At 40.1% G+C, this 21,351-nt stretch overlaps 1 protein-coding gene across 1 annotated transcript in view; it reads left to right on the forward strand.

The window, feature by feature from the left end:
- gdpd2 (glycerophosphodiester phosphodiesterase domain containing 2) overlaps positions 1-18,466 on the forward strand; it is a 56,569-nt gene extending 38,103 nt beyond the window's left edge. The window contains exons 6-15 of the mRNA XM_078411851.1: positions 45-143; positions 2,604-2,697; positions 4,546-4,691; positions 5,491-5,573; positions 8,620-8,770; positions 9,854-10,078; positions 11,904-12,049; positions 15,531-15,678; positions 17,652-17,734; positions 18,361-18,466. Of these exons, the coding sequence (XP_078267977.1) occupies positions 45-143; positions 2,604-2,697; positions 4,546-4,691; positions 5,491-5,573; positions 8,620-8,770; positions 9,854-10,078; positions 11,904-12,049; positions 15,531-15,678; positions 17,652-17,734; positions 18,361-18,466 (1,281 nt within the window). The remainder of the gene's footprint in view (positions 1-44; positions 144-2,603; positions 2,698-4,545; positions 4,692-5,490; positions 5,574-8,619; positions 8,771-9,853; positions 10,079-11,903; positions 12,050-15,530; positions 15,679-17,651; positions 17,735-18,360) is intronic.
- Positions 18,467-21,351: the final 2,885 nt, after the last annotated feature.

Below are 21,351 nucleotides of genomic sequence, written 5' to 3' on the forward strand. Positions count from 1 at the left end.
CCAAATCAATGATGTCACATTGGTATATTTTCCTTCCTCTCCAGGTTGTTATGTTGATTTCCATCTTTCTTATCTTGGTTTTCATGATAGTCATTAGAATAATGTGGAAGGAAGAATGGGATACTATACACATGTCTCTTCAAGTGAGTTTTCTCAATAATTTAATTGATCTGACTAATGTTTCTTTGGAAGTGGTCCTCATGCAAATGCTGTTTTTAATTTCTTCTTTGGAGCCAACAGTAACAGAGTCCTGACAGGTCTGTGCACGTTAATGCCCTCAGATTTTGCAGTTTCCCATTGGCGGCATGGACTTGGGTCAAATTGGTTTTGGATCAAAAATTGGGCATGGAACTAAATGGAAGTTTCTTTTTATTCTAATATGTAACAAAACTATTGTCTATAAAACTAGTTTATATGCCTCTAGATCAGGTTTTTTGAAAGCCTGAATCCAAACAGAAGTCTTTGCTAAACAAAACGGTCTTGTGCAAATCAGAACTGTTAAAGTGAAATGTAAATCGCTGAATCATTAAATATGTTTCCAAGTTTTCGATTGGCTCTTGTTGGCCCTTCATTTTTGAACATTTGTTTTCTGAGTAAGGCTTTCTTTCAACGTCCTTGATTGTTGCTTTAAAGATTTCATATTAGATAAAGTGATACACGTTCTGAATGCACTGGATTTCTGAAGAGTGTGTTCATATGAATTCATATGAATACAATAAATGGAAGAGATACCAGCCATCTATAACTCACAGCATGCATTTGCAACCTCATTATGTACAAGATAATCAAACACTGTCGCGGGAAGCTAGTCTTGAGATGTCCTGCTCTACAACATAAACTGTGATAGATTTGTTCTCATCTGATTCCAGATGACCTGCAAAAAGCACCATTGTTTTTATCTATTGAATTTAGAGTTTCTAGAAAAGAAAATGTGTAGACAGCTGGGGCTATTTAGTAGACATTTGCCACATTAGATAATCTGCATTACGCCCATTGCATGTAACAAACAAGCAATGGCATCTTCAACACTTGAATGGAATTATCTATTGCACCAGAGAAAGCTTTCATTGGGCAGTCAGGATTCTCCAAGGGTAATGCCAAACATGAACTTTTTTTACATCAACCCCATAAACTGTATGAATAGCCGGAATTTATGGTCAATTAATATTCAGTGGCGTTTGACTAACTTAAATTATCATTATGCCAACTAAAGTTTACTTATTATCCAGAAAATATCCAAAATGTCTTCACAATGCTTTAGGTCATGCATAGCTATTTTTGGAATGACAAGAAAGATTTAGGGATTAGCATTTGAAGTAAAAGTGCAAATCTCTGTATCCATGATGGTGATATCACTCCAGGAGCAGCAGTGGCTTCTGGTTTTATTATCCTCCATTGGCTCCAAACTCACCTTTAGGAAAATTGTGCCATCTGGCGGTCATACAATGTATTACGGCGTACAAAAGGCAATTGTTTTGAGAGACTAGCAATTTTAAAAAAGGGGAATTATGCCTCTGAGAATGGAAGTTCCCAATTTAGAGATTTTTTTTGCTGAAGAGATGTGTCCATTAGTGAGGAGAGGAGACTTAATGATCATTTTTAATCGCACCAATAACCCTACTCATTTTCCCTAGATGAGAAATCGGGGATTGCTGACTGAACCGCTGAGTTACTCCAGCACTTTGTATCTTTTGTTTGTAGAATCAGTCTGAAGAAGGGTCTCGACCCAAAACGTCACCTTTCCATGTTTTCCAAAGATGCTGGCTGACCCATTGACTTACTCCAGCACTTTCTGTCCTTTTTGTGTAAACCAGCACCTGCAATTCCTTGTTTCTACATTTTAAATTGACTACCTCTTCAATCAGCTGTGCTTTTATTATTGGAGACACGGGGAACTGCAGATGCTGATTTACAAAAAAACGACAGGGTGCTGGAGTAACTCAGCGGGTTAGTGAACATCTCTGGAGGACATAGATATGCTAAGTTTTGGGTCAGGACCCTAACTCCAGCACTGTGTGTCTTTTATTATTGAATTGTTTCTGTTTCTGAGTAGAGCCATCATCTTTTGGTGTAGCTTCCTTCTGCACCACCATGACCTCCAGTACCTGGTCTCCAATGGCCCACCATGAACTATTGAGTCCACTTTACTGTTGGTGTTAAAACTTTACACTTCACAGCTGAACTGCATCTAAAACTAAAAGAATGCAATCCCAAGGATTTTAAATTGCTTAATCGCATGTGCTGGACAAGATGACAAAATGTTACGTGCCAATCAAACTAGAAGAAGGGATCACAAGAAAAGCTTGCAATGAATTGACATCTAGCATTTCCAGACCAATTATACACAGAAATAAGTTTAAACTAGTTTACGTACCCTTTTCATTCAAAAGCATTCCCACGTTACCATGTGAATCTTTCCCAATTAGCTGCAAATTGCAAGTTCATAAACGCCCTTTGCTCCCAAATGCACGCACTTTGGGTTGTAGCTCATTATAAGGCTGAAGGTTATGTGGAAAAGGCCATGGAAACTCAATTTATTTGTTTTCACTTCGAATTAAGGATTTTGCTTTGGACTTAATAGAAAATACTTTCTGTTTGTGCAGGTAACAGCTCCTTTCTTCCACGTTGGTGCAGTTGCTGGTGTGACTATTGTGGCTTGGTTCATTGCTGAACACATTTTGCAATCTAAAAAAAGAGGTGAGTAATAGATGTAGTTTAGAGAACGAGACAAATAACAGCAAATAGGAGTCAAAATTCTCAAAGGTTCGATGTAAGCCACCAATGTTCCTCTGATGATTCGTGTATTGTGGGTCTATTCCAACTTTTGTTTGGGAGCTTTGCCATTTTGGAAATGCTCATAAGAAATTCAAGTGGATATTGTGATTGCTTTGATTTATTGGTGCATTGTGTTCTTCTTTTGAGAAGCCCTAATATTTAGATTTCTTAGAGGAACAGCAGTTTAAATTGTTTCTGGTGCCTTAATCATGGGTTTTACTTTTGAACTGCCTTTTCTTATTAGAATCGCACCAAAGTCTGTAGAATCAAATGCAAATTTTCAAGTAAAAGATAAGGGAAGGTGGACCACCTGCACTTGCCAGACATTAGTAACCCTGTAGAATGTCAATGAAATATTTAAAGTTTGCATTGAATTCTCTGCTTGCAATATTGCCTTGAGTGGAGCTTGAATGCAAATTTACTGATTCAGAAATTAAAATACTATATCATCGCACAGACAGCAGTGAACCATTATCCCCACAATTATGCTGCTGAATGTTTTCTTTTTCTTTTTCTTTTTATTTTTAGAGATACAGTGTGGAAACAGGCCCTTCAGCCCACCAAGTCTGTGGCGATACACTAGTTCTATCCTACACACTAGGGACAATTTACAGAGGCCAATTAACCTATAACCTTGCACGTCTTTGCAATTTGGGAGGAAACCGGAGCACCCGGAGAACACCCACGTGGTCACAGGGAGAACCTATAAATTCTGTACAGACAACACCCATTGTCAGGATTCAACACAGGTCTCTGGCACTGCAAGGCAGCAACTGTACTACTGCGCCACTGTGCCGCCCTTTTTATAAAACATTTTTATAAGAACATATTCTAAAAAGATACCGTTGTATGATAACATATTCTAGCTCCCACTTGGTGGGGTTGTGTGGCTTGGATCTTGAACTTTTCACCCACAGACTCAAAGGAAGTTCTGCAGCCACTGAAGTGAAGGAGACTTCAAAAATTATCCCAATAATTCCAGAATTCCGTTGGGAATGGAATTATAATACCAAAGATCTTTACTGGCTTTGATGTCAAATGCCTGTCAGAGAAGGAAAAGCCCCTGCAACGGTCAATTGGACTTATCTTATGAAATCAGTAGAGGGAACATTTTAAACCTGCTGGGTGATGATGGAGAGATGGGCAAAGCCAAATATTTTTTAATTGGATCGCTGTTGGTAGCTTGCTCACTGTTAGCTGGAACCACTAACAAATAGTTAAAAAGTGGCTTTGTATCTATAATTATTATCCACGTGTCTAGTTTAATGCTGATCTTAATAATTAGGGCTTAAATTCAAATTAGGGGGTTGGAAATATGACAGCTAAAGGGATGGCATGTTGGATGGAAGATAACTATCTTTCCATTGTCACTTATGAGTCAGGAGTATTCACCCACGTACTTCCCCTGACCACTTCAACATCGTCAGGTGTTCCTAGTTCACTCTCTAAATCTCAGTTAACCATCTGGTGTACCTTACCCCCTTGATGTGCAACTGCAAGCTTTAAATCTTTCCGTTGTACTCTTTGATCTATTTCCCAGCTGCAGGTTCGCTACAGGCTTACTTGGTCACAGCTACTGCCTTGCAGTTTACACAGGGAATCCAAAAATATTCTGGTTAAATTCAGCTGAAGCTATGGTGACCAGGTTTCCTGGCCATTAAACTTCCCTCACATCTTTCTGTACATATTTGATGTCTGTTTGCGTTTACAAAGCCAATGTTTTGATCATGGAAGCTACAGTATATCACCAGTTTTAATTTCTACTTTTAGTTTTTCAGATTGTCTTGTCCATATCCTATCTTGGGGTGGTGATATTTCTTTATTTCATTCCTCTCGCAATCTCCTCTCCTTGCATTATTGAAAAGAAAAACCTGGGGCCAAAACCAGCTTTGATGGGGCACCGTGGAGCACCCATGGTAAGTATCTGACATCTTATATGCATTAACCTTAGAAGCAGAGGAATATAACTGTAGCTAAGTTATCCAGTTTGGGGCGGCACGGTGGCCGCCCCAGCTGCTGCCTTGCAGCACCAGAGACCCGGGTTCGATCCTGACTACGGGTGCTGTCTGTACTGAGTTTGTACATTCTCCCTGGGACCTTGTGGGTTTTCTCCGGGTGCTCAGATTTCCTCCCATACTCCAAAGATGTACAAGTTTGTAGGTTAATTGGGTTCGGTAAAATTGTAAATTGTTTCTAGTATATACGAAAGTGCTAGTGTACGGGGTAATCGCTGGTCGGTGCAGACTTGGTGGACCGAAGGGTCTATTTCTGTGCTGTATCTCTAAAGTATAGTGCAAAGTCTAAAAAGTTATTTACACCTCAAATCTTCTGAGTTTACTGTGTAGAAAGAGTTAAGATCTGTTCATGATCTTACACCATATGGGCAAAATAAATGAATATACTGAGCTACGATAAGAAGTTACTTTGAGTAAGTTTTACTTTGTACCTATACTTTGTTTTGTGCTATCTTTACTTTGTGCTATCTGATTCGAGAGCTTTACCTTTAATTTGTGCTATGTTTGACAGAGATATCACAGGGAGAGATTCATTTTCCATTCAAATGTGTACATGAACTGAGAAAGATTAAAGCAAATTGTAGGAAAAGTGGAATAGTGTAGCCTGGGCATCCATCATCTGACTCGTGCTGTATCTGACAATGGCGTTGTCAGTCGATATTAGGTATCTCATACGGAAACTGTGTTGTGCATCTTTCAGTTGGCTCCAGAGAACACCCTGATGTCTTTCAAGGAGACTGTGAAATGTGAAGCATCTACATTTGAAACTGATGTACAGATTAGGTATGTGACAAACAGTGTTTAGTTTTAACCTGTGAATGTCTTGGAGCTACCGCAGCCACTTTATTTTTGATTGCATCTCCTGTGCAATCAATCCAACCTCATCAGTACATCAGTCTGAAGAAGGGTCTCGACCCGAAACGTCACCCATTCCTTCTCTCCAGAGATGCTGCCTGACTCGCCGAGTTACTCCAGCATTTTGTGTCTACTCTCATCAGTACAAGGTCAGGTACCATCAGTGCTGCCTCCAGCTATATTAATGATAGATGCACTCAAGTGACATGCAAAGATACTGCTCACTTCCTTTCCAATCATCTGCCAACCATCTGCCAACCATCTCACTGCCATACAACAGGGGAAAAATATAGCATATTCCAGATTTTTTAACAATGCCTGGAGGTCAAATGTTGCGCATTGTTGGGATTTGAAAGTGTTATATTCCAAGGCCAAATCTTATCCATCCCAGTTCAGCAGCAGGCTTTGGCAAGAAACTTGTAAATTGTATTGTGATGATCAGTTTGGATGAAATTTCACTTGAAAAAATTACAAATCATTACATCTAAAAAAGCAGACAAACGTCCAATGATAAATGGACAAGGGCAAGCAAGTAAGAATGAGTGATCAGAAAAAAACATCTTGCTGGGGGAAAAAAAAGTTATTTCAAATGTGGTTTAGTTTAGAGATACAACGCGGAAACAGGCCCTTCGGCCCACCGAGTCCGCACCAACTAACGATCCCTGCACATTAACACTATCCTACACACACTCGGGACAATTTTACATTTATACCAAGCCAATTAACCTACAAACCTGTAAGTCTTTGGAGTGTGGGAAGAAGGCGGAGAAAACACATGCAGCTCACGCGCAGAACGTACAAACTTTGTACAGACAAGCGCCCGTAGTCAGGATCGAACCCGGGTCTCTGACGCTGTAAAGCAGTAGCTATGTGACCATACCGTTCTTGTTTAATGTTTAAAAACCCTATCATTCATTTGCATGCTTACTCGTTAAACTAGGGAGATTAAAGCATATAATCAGATTGTGTCTGTATAAGTATGCTGGCTATGAGGTTCATTAACAATCAATACAACCATTGACCAACAGTGGCCAAGCTGCAATGGAGTCCAAAGTCAGACCAGGTGCAATATTTCATTTAAAACTGAGGTCAAGTCTGGGAGAGAGTGCTGGTGGTCAAATGCTCTATCAGAGCCTGGGGTTGTGGAGCAGAATCAGGTTGAATGATGATCAAGTCAAGTCAAGTCAAATTTATTTGTCACATACACATACACGATGTGCAGTGAAATGAAAGTGGCAATGCCTGCGGATTGTGCACAAAAAAGAATTACAGTTACAGCATATAATAAGTTAATAAGTTACTAAAAATAAATAGTGTAGACAAAAATTTAGTCTCTGGAGTTATACAAGTTGACAGTCCTGATGGCCTGTGGGAAGAAACTCGTCTCATCCTCTCCGTTTTCACAGCGTGACAGCGGAGGCGTTTGCCTGATCATAGCATCTAGAACAGTCCGTTACTGGGGTGGCAGGGGTCCCTCATGATCTTGCTTGCTCTGGATCTGCACCTCCTGATGTATAGGTCCTGCAGGGGGACGAGTGTAGTTCCCATGGTGCGTTCTGCCGAGTAAGACAAGTAAGAGTCTGAGGGAAGATTCAGTAGGGAAGAGTCATGGTAATTAGGATTAAGAGTGAGCGACAGGAAGTTGTTTCATCCATACAGTAGAGAAGGAAAAACACGCCACTCATTACAGTTACTGCTGTCTACAGACTTTCCATGGTCTTTTTACGAGCAATTTATAGTTGCAGGAACACCTTTTTTAAGTGCACAGACTGCAGGCAACATTTCTGACCAAAATGTCACTTATCTATGTTCTCCTGAGATGCTGCCTGACCTGCTGAGCTACTCCAGCACTCTGTCTTTTGTAATCTAGCATCTGCAGTTCCTTATTTCTACTTCTCCCTTTTAAAGTGCAATGCCCTGACAGGGAACCTGAGGTTTGTGCAAGCAGACAAGCAGTGCCATAAGCAAGGCAGTGAAGAAAGCTAATGGCATGTTAGTCATCTGGAGTATTGTGTGCAGTTTTGGTCTCCTAATTTGAGGAAGGACATCCTTGCTATTGAGGCAGTGCAGCGTAGGTTCACGAGGTTAATCGCAAGGGATGTCATATGAGGAAAGATTGGAAAGACTGGGCTTGTATTCACTGGAATTTAGAAGGATGAGAGGGGATCTTATAGAAACATAAAATTACAAAAGGACTGGACAAGCTCGATGCAGGAAAAATGTTCCCAATGTAAGGGGAGTCCAGAACCAGAGGCCACAGTCTAAGAATAAAGAGGAGGCCATTTAAAACTGAGATGAGAAAAAAAAAATCATCCAGAGAGTTGTGAATTTGTGGAATTCTCTGCCGCAGAAGGCAGTAGAGGCCAATTCACTGGATGAATTTAAAAGTTAGATAGAGCTCTAGGGGCAAGTGGAATCAAGGGATATGGGGAGAAGGTGGGCACAGGTTACTGATTGTGGATGATCAGCCATGATCACAATGAATGGCAGTGCTGGCTCGAAGGGCCAAATGGCCTCCTCCTGCACCTATTTTCTATGTCTATGTCTATAATCATTCAAAGGAATCAATGAGATTCATGATTGCACTTTCCTTTGTCCTGGCTGTCATTAATGTAGGAGGATGTAATCATCCAGGCAAGTGAATTGTACCCACACAACCTACTTTCCACATTTGCTAGTTCAGTGAAATTTGGTATAGTATAGTACTTTATTTGTCACATGTACTAAAGTACAGTGAAATTCATTTTTGTATTCAGTTCAGTACATGTATCACTATACATAAGCACTTAGATTTCTGGTCAATAGTAGGTTTTCCTGGGTTTCGGCTGCAGAGAATGCTATATTAGTGGCATAAATGGAATTACATAAGTATATAAGTAAAATGTATCTGCTGGATAACATGAGGAATTGAATAAATCAGCCATCAAATGTAAAACTAAACTGATGAGGTTTTACATTTCTCTTTTTTCCCTAGTTTGGATGGAGTACCATTTCTAATGCATGACAGCACATTTGAAAGGACAACAGACATAAAGGATGTTTTTCTAAACCGAGTTCACAATGAATCCTCAAGTTTTACATGGGCAGAGATTCAGAAGCTCAATGCTGGGAAGTGGTTTCTGAAGGTGAAGATGCAGTAGCTTTTTAAACTTATCTTTGTCTCCAAGACCAAAGTGCAGGGAAATGCTCTGGCCCACGGGTAAAAACAACCAATGAACTCAAAGCATACAAGTGAGAAGTAAATAATTTTAGGAGAGAGCTTTCAACTAGCATGAAAATCCTAAATTCAACTCCAGGTAAAACTGATAGTATTATAGTCTCTTCCTTAGCTGGTCAAAATAAAAGAAGAACTTTTACTTATTTGGTGCCTTTCATGTATCTGTCAGAATAACTCAAACAGATTTATGGCAATGTGGTGTTTTTGAAATGTATGGAATGTGACAATCAATTTACACATCAAGCTTTCACAAACAGCAATTAAATAATGATGGACATCTAAAAGTCAGCTCCTCGAACAGTTTAGTATTCCATCTGCAGTGGAATGAGATATCAGTCTAGACATTTGTGCGCAAGTTTCTGAAGTGAGACTTGAACCCACATCCTTCTAACTCAGAGGAAATATTTACACCTTTTATGAAATGAACTCTGGAGCTTCAGTCCAGTTCTTTGTACGTGAGAATCCCAAACAGAAAATTAATCTAATTTAAAATTAGGTGATATTTTCTCCCAGAAAGACCGCACTTTGTCTAATTAGATAAATAAATATGCCATAAATGAAATAGTTGCCATTCTGATTCAGGGATTAAGGTATATTGAGAAAATGAATAGAGCATTTAGCCAATCTATATCTAACAGCACTGGATGGGATACCATTCAGAGAGTTATAATTTACATCTAACCTACAATATACTTACTTTGGAGAGGTCATTGGTGACAAAAAGGTTTGTGCTCAATAAATATTTATTTCTCAATAGTTACTTTTCTCAATTTAATCAACCTATCACCAAAATGAAATAAAGAACCTTAATAGCAATTGAGAAATATTCCCATTGTGCTCGGAACTTTATAATTGATTACTGTAATTTTCAGTTAAAAACCTATTTTTTTAAGGTAGGCACTCAACAAATGGAATATGATGGTTTTGTAAATAATAACATATTTCTGAGGGTTGGCCTGACCATATGCTTCTCCGACTCTATCCCTGACAGAAGAATCCTTTCAACACGTTACAGTTACTATCAAATGAAAACCAAGAAATTGCTTGCAAACAGAATGTTTGTTCCCTGGCTGAGGTGCTGAAACTTGCACAAAACACAACAAAAAATGTAATTTTTGACTTGCGAACTCCAAGTGACAGATCTCATCCATACTACAACACTTCGCACAATGTTGTTATAGAAACCATCTTGAATTCCTCAATTGATCACAATCAGGTAAGGAAATAGAATTTCGATTTCAAATGGGCTTGTCAAGTTAAATTCTGAAAATCTTCGTTACGATAGATCACTAAATCTATATCATAGCTCTACAACAAGTTGATCCAAATGAGATTATTGTTTAAATTTATGTCTTACTATATTGCTATAAAGGCTAATTCATCTTACAAAGAGTTACTCCCAGATGTAAAGCAATTTTAACTGAACTTTTACACCCGTTTATGATGGTAATTAGGTAAGAATGGAAAATTGTAGAGAGCATGTAATAGCAATTCATATCCACTGACAGGGAAGTTCCTGAGTTAGTGTATCAAACAGGCTATTCTATTCTTGCATTTACATCAGTCTAGAGACACTGTTGGTGGTCAGGTTCTAGTTCTGAGGTATTTCTTGCCATTGTAAAATGATATAATGTTTTTTTATTCCTTTTACTTAGCAGAGGACATAGCTGGGCTAGACACTTAAATACTGCAATGTTCATTTCCTCACATTTAAGGGAAGAAATAACTCATGCACTGTGATAGATTTGGCAACTCTACAGTGTGATTTTCGACACATAGAATTAATAGAGAGAGTGTCAGATTATTAGATTCTATCTTTTTCTCATCCCCTCTGCAGAGTCATTGAATCAGTTGGGAATACTTATTTCCAGGCCTTGGGAAACTTAAGACTAATTAGCTTTGAGATAGAATATCTGCATGTGGATTTGCACAGAATTTTGACACAATTATAATAAGATAGCAGTTGGAAACTGGTGTACCTGAATGACGGACAACATTATTTTCATTGAGTTATACCGTAAAAAAAAAAGATTGAGTTCTACTCATATTTTGCCAGAACACGCTGATTTATAGTCCACATTCCTCAAAAGCAGGAAAATGTGTCAGTGCATGCAAGATATTATGTGAAATAAATAATCTATATAATCATTGAACATATTATTGTTTAATTATTTGATTTGTCAATATATCTTCTTCCACCTCAAAAACATTGCCCGTCTCCGTCCATCCCTCTCCTCCACAGCTGCAGAAACCCTCATCCACGCCTTCATCGCCTCCCGTCTGGACTACTGCAACAGCCTCCTCCTCTATGGCGCTCCCTCAAAAATCATCAGTAAACTTCAATACATTCAAAACTCCGCTGCCCGTCTACTCACCCACACCCCGATCCGTGACCATATCACCCCCGTCCTTTATAAACTCTACTGGCTCCCCATCCCCCAGAGAATCCAGTACAAAATCCTCCTCATAACCTACAAAGCCCTCCATAACCTGGCCCCATCCTACCTGACCGACCTCCTCCACAGGCACACTCCCACCTGCACCCTCCGCTCTGCTGCTGCCAATCCCCTATCCCCCCACATCCGGACCAAACTCAGATCCTGGGGGGACAGGGCTTTCTCCATCGCTGCTCCCACCCTATGGAACTCACTACCCCAAACCGTTAGAGACTCCTGCACACTCACCACATTCAAAACATCGCTGAAGTCTCACCTGTTCAGTACTGCCTTCAACCACTGAAGGTCACCTCACCTTCTGTCTCCTTTCTCTGTTTGTTTATTTATTTACTTATTTATCTATTTATTCATTTCCCTATGCTCTCTAAATCTCTGTAAAGCTTCTTTGAGTATATGAAAAGCGCTATATAAATAAAATACATTATTATTATTATTATTATTATTATTGTCAAATCTATGTATTTCCACCTCAACAATAATGGTAGGCTCTGTGTTGCTTCAGCTCATCTTCTGCCTATGCACAACAGTAACAATCCCAAACTATGCTCCTTTCTCTTTATGCTTTGTATACTTGCTACCTTGTAGATCCTATGGCTGCCCAACCATAAGAATAGCACCCCGCCTGGCTTCCAGCAGATTCTGGGAGAAAAACTTGACCCAGAAAAATTGCAGAGGGACAAAATTCATAAAATCAATATTCGTTATAGCAACATCAGTGAAGCAGAGATTAGGTGAGTTACTTTTGAAATATCACAATATGACCATGAATGTGAACCAAACTGAAAACTGTGTAAAGGTGGCTAATAGCACCAAGATGCAATTTGATGCATTATTTTGTGAATTTGTTTTTTTAGTTTCGAGATACAGTGTGGAAACAGGCCCTTCGGCCCACTGGGCCCGCGCCAACCAGCGCTCCCCGCACATTAACACTTTCCTACTCACACTAGTGACAATTTTTACGTTTACCAAGCCAATTAACCGACAAACCTGTACGTCTTGAATGTGGGAGGAAAGCAAAGATCTCAGAGAAAACCCATGCAGGTCACGGGGAGAACATACAACTCCGTACAGACAGCACCCATAGTCGGAACCCTGGTTTCCGGCGCTGTATTCGCTGTAAGGCAGCAACTCTACCGCTGTGCCACCATGCACCAATGAAGTTCTTTGTACAGAATTACACTAAAGTTTTTTTTAATCAAGTTCCCTACACTGAACCTCGGCTTCCACGTGCGTAACTTAGGCATGAATTTTACTCTGAACAGATTTTCATGAATAAATCCTCTCTAAATTTCACATATCTGCTTCAGAATAGATTTTGTAGTTTTAAGGATCATTCTCTGCAAAGGAACAATTTTGTACCATTCATGCCATTTGTATCATTCTGCTGCTTTAAGTATAATTGGCATACATACCAGTAATGGATCAATAAAATTCTTACTTGCAGCAGATTAACAGACGCATAAACGCAATGCACACATTTATTGCTGCATTTAACATGACTGAATGTATACTCTTTACTCTGTGAGCTTCTTGTGAACAAGAGATTTCATTTGCACCTTGCAATTTGTGGCAATAAACTAATCTGAAATAATACTAGTGCTGACTTAAGTCTTACAAGTACTTACAGGTAAGTCTCCCATCATTTCATCCTCAACATTTTCTAGAGGAGCTTCAATGATGGGATAGAATGGCATGTTATGGATTTCTCAGAGTAGTGTAAGAAAATAACTGCAGATGCTGGTACAAATCGAAGGTATTTATTTCACAAAATGCTGGAGTAACTCCAAAGACGTACAGGTATGTAGGTTAATTGGCTGGGTAAATGTAAAAATTGTCCCTAGTGGGTGTAGGATAGTGTTAATGTACGGGGATCACTGGGCGGCACGGACTTGGTGGGCCGAAAAGGCCTGTTTCCGGCTGTATATATATGATATGATATGAACTCAGCAGGTCAGGCAGCATCTCAGGAGAGAAGGAATGGGTGACGTTTCGGGTCGAGACCCTTCTTCAGACTGATGTCAGGGGGGCGGGACAAAGGAAGGATATAGGTGGAGACAGGAAGATAGAGGGAGATCTGGGAAGGGGGAGGGGAAGAGAGGGACAGAGGAGCTATCTAAAGTTGGAGAAGTCAATGTTCATACCGCTGGGCTGCAAGTTGCCCAAGCGAAATATGAGGTGCTGTTCCTCCAATTTCCGGTGGGCCTCAATATGGCACTGGAGGAGGCCCATGACAGAAAGGTCAGACTGGGAGTGGGAGGGGGAGTTGAAGTGCTCAGCCACCGGGAGATCAGGTTGGTTAAGGCGGAAGGCATTGAGCGAAACGATCGCCGAGCCTGCGTTTGGTTTCGCCGATGTAAAGAAGTTGACATCAGATCAGGAGTCAAAGGAGAAGTTGTTAAGGGTAAGAACCAGCTCTGCTAGGCGGAGGAGAGTGTTAACAACATCTCCTTTGACTCCTCCCAGTTCCTCCAAACCAGAGGCGTAGCTATGGGCACTCGCATGGGCCCTAGCTACGCCTGCCTCTTTGTCGGGTACGTCGAACAATCCCTGTTCCGGATGTACACTGGCCCCATCCCCGAACTCTACCTCCGCTACATCGACGACTGCATTGGTGCTACCTCTTGTACCCATGCAGAACTCACTGACTTCATACACTTCACTACCAATTTCCATCCTGCTCTTAAATATACTTGGACTATCTCCGACATCTCCCTCCCGTTTCTGGACCTCACCATCTCCATCACTGGAGACAGACTAGTGACTGACATCTACTATAAACCCACTGACTCGCACAGCTATCTGGACTACACTTCTTCCCACCCTGTGTCCTGCAGAAAGTCTATCCCCTACTCCGAATTCCTCCGTCTACGCCACATCTGCGCCCGGGATGAGGTGTTTCGCACTAGGGCATCAGAGGTCCTCATTCTTCAGGAAACGGGGCTTCCCTTCTTCCATTATAGATGAGGCTCTCACTAGGGCCTCTTCTACATTCCGCAGCTCCGCTCTTGTTCCCCCTCCCCCCATTCGTAATAAGGACAGAATCCCCCTCGTTCTCACCTTCCACCCCACCAGCCAGCGTATCCAACAAATCATCCTCCAACATTTCCGTCACCTACAACGGGACCCCACCACTGGCCACATCTTCCCATCCCCTCCCCTTTCTGCGTTCCGCAGAGACCGCTCCCTCCGTAACTCCCTGGTCCTCTCATCCCTTCCTACCCAAACCACCCCATCCCCAGGCACTTTCCCCTGCAACCGCAGGAGATGCAACACCTGTCCCTTTACCTCCCCTCTCAACTCCATCCAAGGACCCAAACAGTCTTTCCAGGTGAGACAGAGGTTCACCTGCACCTCCTCCAACCTCATCTATTGCATCCGCTGCTCTAGATGTCAACTTATTTACATCAGCGAAACCAAACGCAGGCTTGGCGATCGTTTCGCTCAACACCTTCGCTCAGTCCGCCTTAACCAACCTGATCTCCCGGTGGCTGAGCACTTCAACTCCCCCTCCCATTCCCAGTTTGACCTTTCTGTCATGGGCCTCCTCCAGTGCCATAGTGAAGCCCATCGGAAATTGGAGGAACAGCACCTCATATTTCACTTGGGCAGATTGCAGCCTAGCGGTATGAACATTGACATCTCCAACTTTAGATTGTTCCTCTGTCCCTCTCTTCCCCTCCCCCTTCCCAGTTCTCCCTCTATCTTCCTGTCTCCATCTATATCCTTCCTTTGTCCCGCCCCCCTGACATCAGTCTGAAGAAGGGTCTCGACCCAAAACGTCACCCATTCCTTCTCTCCTGAGATGCTGCCTGACCTGCTGAGTTACTCCAGCATTTTGTGAAATGGATTTCTCAGAGTTTAATCAGTGCAGCCCAATCACCTGACTTAGTTTTTCCAGTATTCATGCATCAGGATTGGATGTTGACATTAGCTTGAAGAAAGTTGCCAATGGAAAATTTGAGGTTTGATAGGAATATTTATAAATATTAGATCATATGTCAACTGCAGCAGTTTTTACATTCGTAAATAAGTTTGAAGTTCCAGATTTGGTGCAAGTAACTTTTGTGCTTCCAAGGCTGCAGAAAATGAAAAAGTTTCTTCAATTGAAAGTCAAATGTTGAACAGAGGATCTAACCATTTTGTTCAGGATAATTTGACATTTTGTTGAAAGTATTTGGCAAATGCCTTGTTTCGTGGAAATTGTACTTTCAGGAACTATGCAAAAGAAAATATCAGCACAAACGTTTATGTTGTCGATGAACGTTGGGTGTTCTCAACACTATGGTGTGCCAAAGTAAATTCTGTCACAACCAATGCATGTCATATCTTGAAGAAGATGGATGTACCCATTTGGCATCTGGTAAGTGAAATCTTTAAACTGATGTAAATGACATAGGGCGGGAGGTGTGTAATGAAGTATAATTGAAGCCTTAGAATTAGAATGGAGCCGAGAAGGAGTGTCTTTAGCCAGCGGATGGTGACTCTGTGGAATTCATTGTTGCAGATGGTGGTTGAGGCCAAGTCATTGGGTATTTTAAAAGTGGAAATTGATCGGTTCTTGATTAGTAAGAGTGTCAAAGATTATGGGACGAAGGCAGGAGAATGGGGCTGAGATGGAAAATTCAATCAGCCATGATCAAATGGCGGAGGAGACTCGATGGGCTGAATAGCTTAATTCTGCTCCAATGTCTTATGATCCTTATGAATTGTACGCTTCTTCATCTATTCTTGAATTACATGGCAAACATTGGTAATAAGAAAATTGTTTGTTGGAACTTCCTTTTTGTAAAATAAATCTCTTTTTCACAAGACAACAGTGAAAAACAAAACTGTTCATTGAGTAATTGAGCAGTTAAGATTATAGAGAGTCACAGAGTCATAAAGCGATACAGAACAGAAAGAAGCCCTTAGACCAAACTCGTCCATGCCGACCAAGACAACTTATCAAAGCTAGTCCCATTTGACCGCATTTGGTCTATATCCCTTTAAAACTTTCCTATCCATGTACCTGTCCAAGTGTATTAAATGCTTTATGGTGCCTGCCCCAACTACCTCCTCTGGCAGCTAATTCCACCACCCTCTGAATGAAACAGTTGCCCTTATCACCCCTCAGCCTCCTGCACTCCAAGGATTAAAATCTTATCCTGCCCAATCTCTTACTCTAGCATAAGCCCTCACTTTCTGGTAACATCCTGGTAACATCCTCTCCACTCTTTCCAGCTTAATATCATTCTTTGGAGTTGCAGAAGGTAGACCAAAACATTCCTGCCTGTTGAGATTTAGGAATGTGGGATGCAACCCAGTTAATACTGGTATTTCAAACCACATATATGGTTTTTTTTTAAATGTCAGTGAGGAGTACAATGGATAGATTTCATGCCTAATCTCCCCACAAATCAAATACTTTTCGCATATATTGAGTAAATTCCGGGCACAAATTGCATTCGTCATTTACAGTTCACCTTTTCAGAAGGAAACACCTAAGTAACAGTAACAAGATCTATTCTTTATCACATGAATGTATTCATTGATTGGATAGTGAAAGCACCTGGCAAACCTCAGTGGGAAAAATATTAATGTGTAGGCAGCAAAATTCAAGCCTGGGCAAGTGCATAAGATGCTGAGCCTTTTTTTAATGGCTAGAAAAGTAGAGGTGATCTAGAATGAAATTAAGCCAGAGGATTTTGGAGGTACTTGTCATGTTAAGGTAAATCTGTGAAGAATTAATGTTAACTAGAGTTAATGTTTCAAATCTATAGCCTTTTGTTTCACTTATTAGCTTCAATTTGCACCTGTGCTTAGAACTATGGTGCCTAAAAATCATTGATTTATAATCTTAACTAATGAAACCTCTGAAAATTTGATGCTTAGTTTTATAATGTTTGCCAGCTCCAAGCAATACAAGAATGTGCAAAATTATTTTTCCTATATTTAAACTTAAATTAAATGATTTATAATCTGCCAATCAGTTAAATGCTGGTAGTTTCAAATTGAAGCTGTTGTAACAAAAAAAATCAGCACAATTTGATCAGGTTGACTTTGAGTCCATTTGATGACTCTTGTTAACCATAGAGAATAGAAAGCAGACCATCTAAATCTTAGACACAAAATGTTGGAGTAGCTCAGCGGGACTGGCAGCATCTCTGGATAGAAGGAATGGGTGACATTTCGGATCGAGACCCTTCTTCAGTATCTAAATCTTTGCTCTGCTGTACAGAATAGGCATTGATAATGGCCATATTCTAAATTGTTTCCTCTTCTGTAATCTTGGTTGTAGCAATTCTAAATTTATTTCATTCATTTCTGTTTAATTCTGTCCTGTTTTGTTTTCAGTCTCCGAAAGTCTACCACGCAATATGGATAACTGTTGATTTTGTGTCTTTACTGGTGATTCTCCTTGTATGTTTCATTCAACGGTAAGGGATATCATTATTTTATTTTATGATCTATTAGAAAGCTGAGGAAACTGAGACCAAGATTAGATCAGACATGATTTATTTGAATGATAGGCCAAGCCAGAGTATTCCTGCTCTGCAGTATATATTTTTATGATCTAAACTTTACTGATTTGCGTGGTAAAAAGATTCATTGAAATTATGTAGAACATGGAACACTATAGTGTAGGAAGGAACTGCAGATGCTAGTTTACACCGAAGATAGACACAAAATTCTGGAGTAACTCAGCAGGACAGGCAGCATCTCTGGATAGAAGGAATGGGTGACTTTTTGGGGTGAGACCCTTCTTCAGACTGAGAGTCTGGGGAGAGGGAGACATAGAGATAAGGAAGTGTTCAGATTAAACTTTGCCTGCCATTTCTTCATCCAGATCTGTATCTGATCTATCTCCCCCTGTATCCTTTGACATCCTTCATCATCGACTGCAGCTCCACCAACTTGTGTGTCTTTTACAAATACACTCATCAACCCATCTATATTTTGGTCCATATCATTTATATATACACCACATGTATCTAGTACTGATCCCTGTGAAATCTATACACTAAAACTCTAATTTGTTTGTTTGTTTGTTCCTGAACTACAGCCAAAACGGGACACGAAAGCACAACAATTTTAGGCCCACCTTACTCACCGCCGTCCCTTTGGTGCTAATGGAAGATGTTTCATTGAAATTGGTGTTATATTTTTAAAGTTATTCACATTTTAAAGTTCAAATCTATCTCCTAGGGAGAGGGAGGGAGGGGGGAGGAGGGAGGATAAGGGGGGTTGAGGGGGATGGAGTGGGGGGGGAGGGAGAGGAGGGGGGAGAGGGGGGAGAGGAGGGGAGGGGAGGGGAGGGGGAGGAGGGAAGGAGGGAAGGGGAGGGAGGGGGAGTGGGGGAGGAGAGGGGGAGGAGAGGGTGCTGCACCAATGCAGGAGAGTTTTGTGCCCAATGGGTCCACTTGGTCTAGTGCCTTACTAAAATCCATGTAGACAACATGAATTGCAGTACCCTCATCAATCAGTTTTGACAAAACCCTATCAAATTTGAAAGGCATGACCTTTTCCACACAAAGCCATGCTGACACTCTCTAATTGGCCCATTCTTTTTGAAGTGAGAGGAAATACTATCCGTAAGAATCCTCTAATTGACTAATATTTTGGTGGTGGAGGAAATTGTGTTCATGAGATCAACTGATACCATTCAATTTATGAAGAAAAAAACTTTTTTTTTGCAGGTCAAGACACAAAACTTTGACAGGTAAAAAGAATTGATATCGTGAATTAGCACAGGTCATCTGTTATTTTCTGAACTGGAATCTCCCCAGTTAACTCAAAATGTTATTATTGCACTTAGATATTCACAACCTTGAGATCTGTTCAGCCAGTCGCTCAATCCCTAACATTCATTAACCTGCAGAGTAAATTCTGCATGCATCACTCAGCACTCAAGAGGAACAAGAGCCCCAAAATGGAACTAATGTTGCAGCCTTTTGTTTTAATCCCTGCCTCATTCAAACGTAGAGTCCTGGGAACTGGGGATCATAGAATCTAATCCTCATCCAAGTACATGGTTAGAATTCATCCTGCAGGTTTAATGCAGGTATTCATTACTCCCTATACAAACTATAATACCCAAGTATATTCCTTCCTATAACATTCATGAGAATCTCTTATTTTCACATGGAATCTGTTCAAACTGTTCAATTAGATTCCAGGTGATTTCAGGAATCATTTCCAGGTTCCATTATTTAATAGCTAAATTTAACTAAAGTTTTTGATTAAATTCAAACCTGTCGGCCTCGTGAAACTCTGCATCTGACAAAGTAGTTTGTTTCTAATGTTATTGCATGCAGTTTGGTCTAAATGCTAACAAGTTGCTAACAACTGGTCAAATTGAATGTAGGTTGCTGTCACACACCATATACTTGACAAATAAGCTCATGTCAAATAGATATACCATGCCAAAAGCAATAAGCCTTTCACAACAAAGTAAATTCATGGGTAACGTTAACACATTTTTATTCTCTTGCTTCTTCGCTCTTCGGTCTTTCTCTTGTGTGGACTTTCCCTTTCTCTCTTATTCTATATTACTGATCTCCTTTTAGTCTGCAAATGGATGCATTTTCCTTTTCTAATTTCTAAGAATGATTAAGAGTTACTGAAGATAAGGCTACATCAGCATCCACAATATTTTCTCCTCTCTGTATCATACAAAATATTGAATGGCTGACAAAATTGCTTCAAAGTAACTCAAATGAGCAATTGAAAATTAGACCTCAATGGAGAGAGGGCGTAATGACCATTGCATAAAGACGAATAAATAAATAAATTCAATGTTTTTACATGTGAATTTAGAAAAATGTCAATTTTTCTCTTATCAAGGTTTGATACAGGATTGGAAACTCTTTTTTTAACCCCCCTGGAAATTAAACCAATTATATTTTTGTTTGTTTGTTTGCCCCTTTGTTAACCAACATTGCTACTTTAGACGAGATCACAGATCCTTCTGTTACTCTATCCTGTTCACATATCTATAGCTCAAGAAATATGTTGTCTTTTTATTTTTCTGTCAAAAACATATCATCTCACCTTTATCAAGGCAAATGTTTATTTACTCATTATGTAATACACATCATTGTTTTCTAATGTTCTGTCATATTCCTCTTCAATATCTATTATATCACTGTTTTCCAATTTGTATTTCTGATTGTCAAGCCCAAGTTGTGCTTATAAATAATGAGTAGCACGGTTCTTAGTGCATCAGATGTGCAATAATTGTAGATGTGGAGTTATGATTGTTACAAGATAATCTATGATATCATGCTCCTTTTCATGGCCACCAATGTACTATCAGATTGTTTATCCATTATCAAGTCATGGTTAAGCCAGGACTTTGGCCAATTTTTCTTTCCAGTGAAATTATAGAGCCTTTGTATGTGGCTGCTCCCAAATTACTATTTACATTTTAACAATTTCTTTATTGTATCTCTATCCAGTAGCTAACATGTCAGGGGACAATGAGGAGGCGATACTCTGATTAAGTTTTGAAAACTCTATACCTCTATATTTAGCTGTGTGGTGTCACAGCAACTGGATTGTGGCTTCTAAGTGTGCAAAGAAAAAGTCAAAGAAAAATTGTACCTCATTCTTTTTTAAAAATCTTGTTTCGAAATGAACCAAAGTCTCAGGAGAGCAGTGTATAATACAAAATATGTAATTTTTAAAATTTTAAATTATGTTCTGTCTACTTGCAATATATCTCTATATCTCTGTCTACTTGCAATTCTTAAGCCCTGACCTTCACACAAAATTCCCCTTACCAAGGATCAACTTTGCTCCCTCAAAGCATACAAAGAAGACTGGGAATACTTCATTCCAGAACAGTCCGTGTCTCCCCAAATGTCTGGAAATATTAGAGCCACTCAAAAGAAATGTTTTCCAAAAAATGATAGACAATGTGTCTCTAATTCAATGGTAGCTTCATGCCTTATAGTTTACCATCCCTTCACAAATTTTCCATAGCACTGGCCATGAAACATTTCAGGCTGCGTATAGGTTGTAGTTTTCAATACATAGCCTTGCCTAGCAGCTT

The sequence above is a fragment of the Rhinoraja longicauda genome, chromosome 15 (assembly GCF_053455715.1).
Source record: "Rhinoraja longicauda isolate Sanriku21f chromosome 15, sRhiLon1.1, whole genome shotgun sequence".
Lineage (NCBI taxonomy): Eukaryota > Metazoa > Chordata > Chondrichthyes > Rajiformes > Arhynchobatidae > Rhinoraja > Rhinoraja longicauda.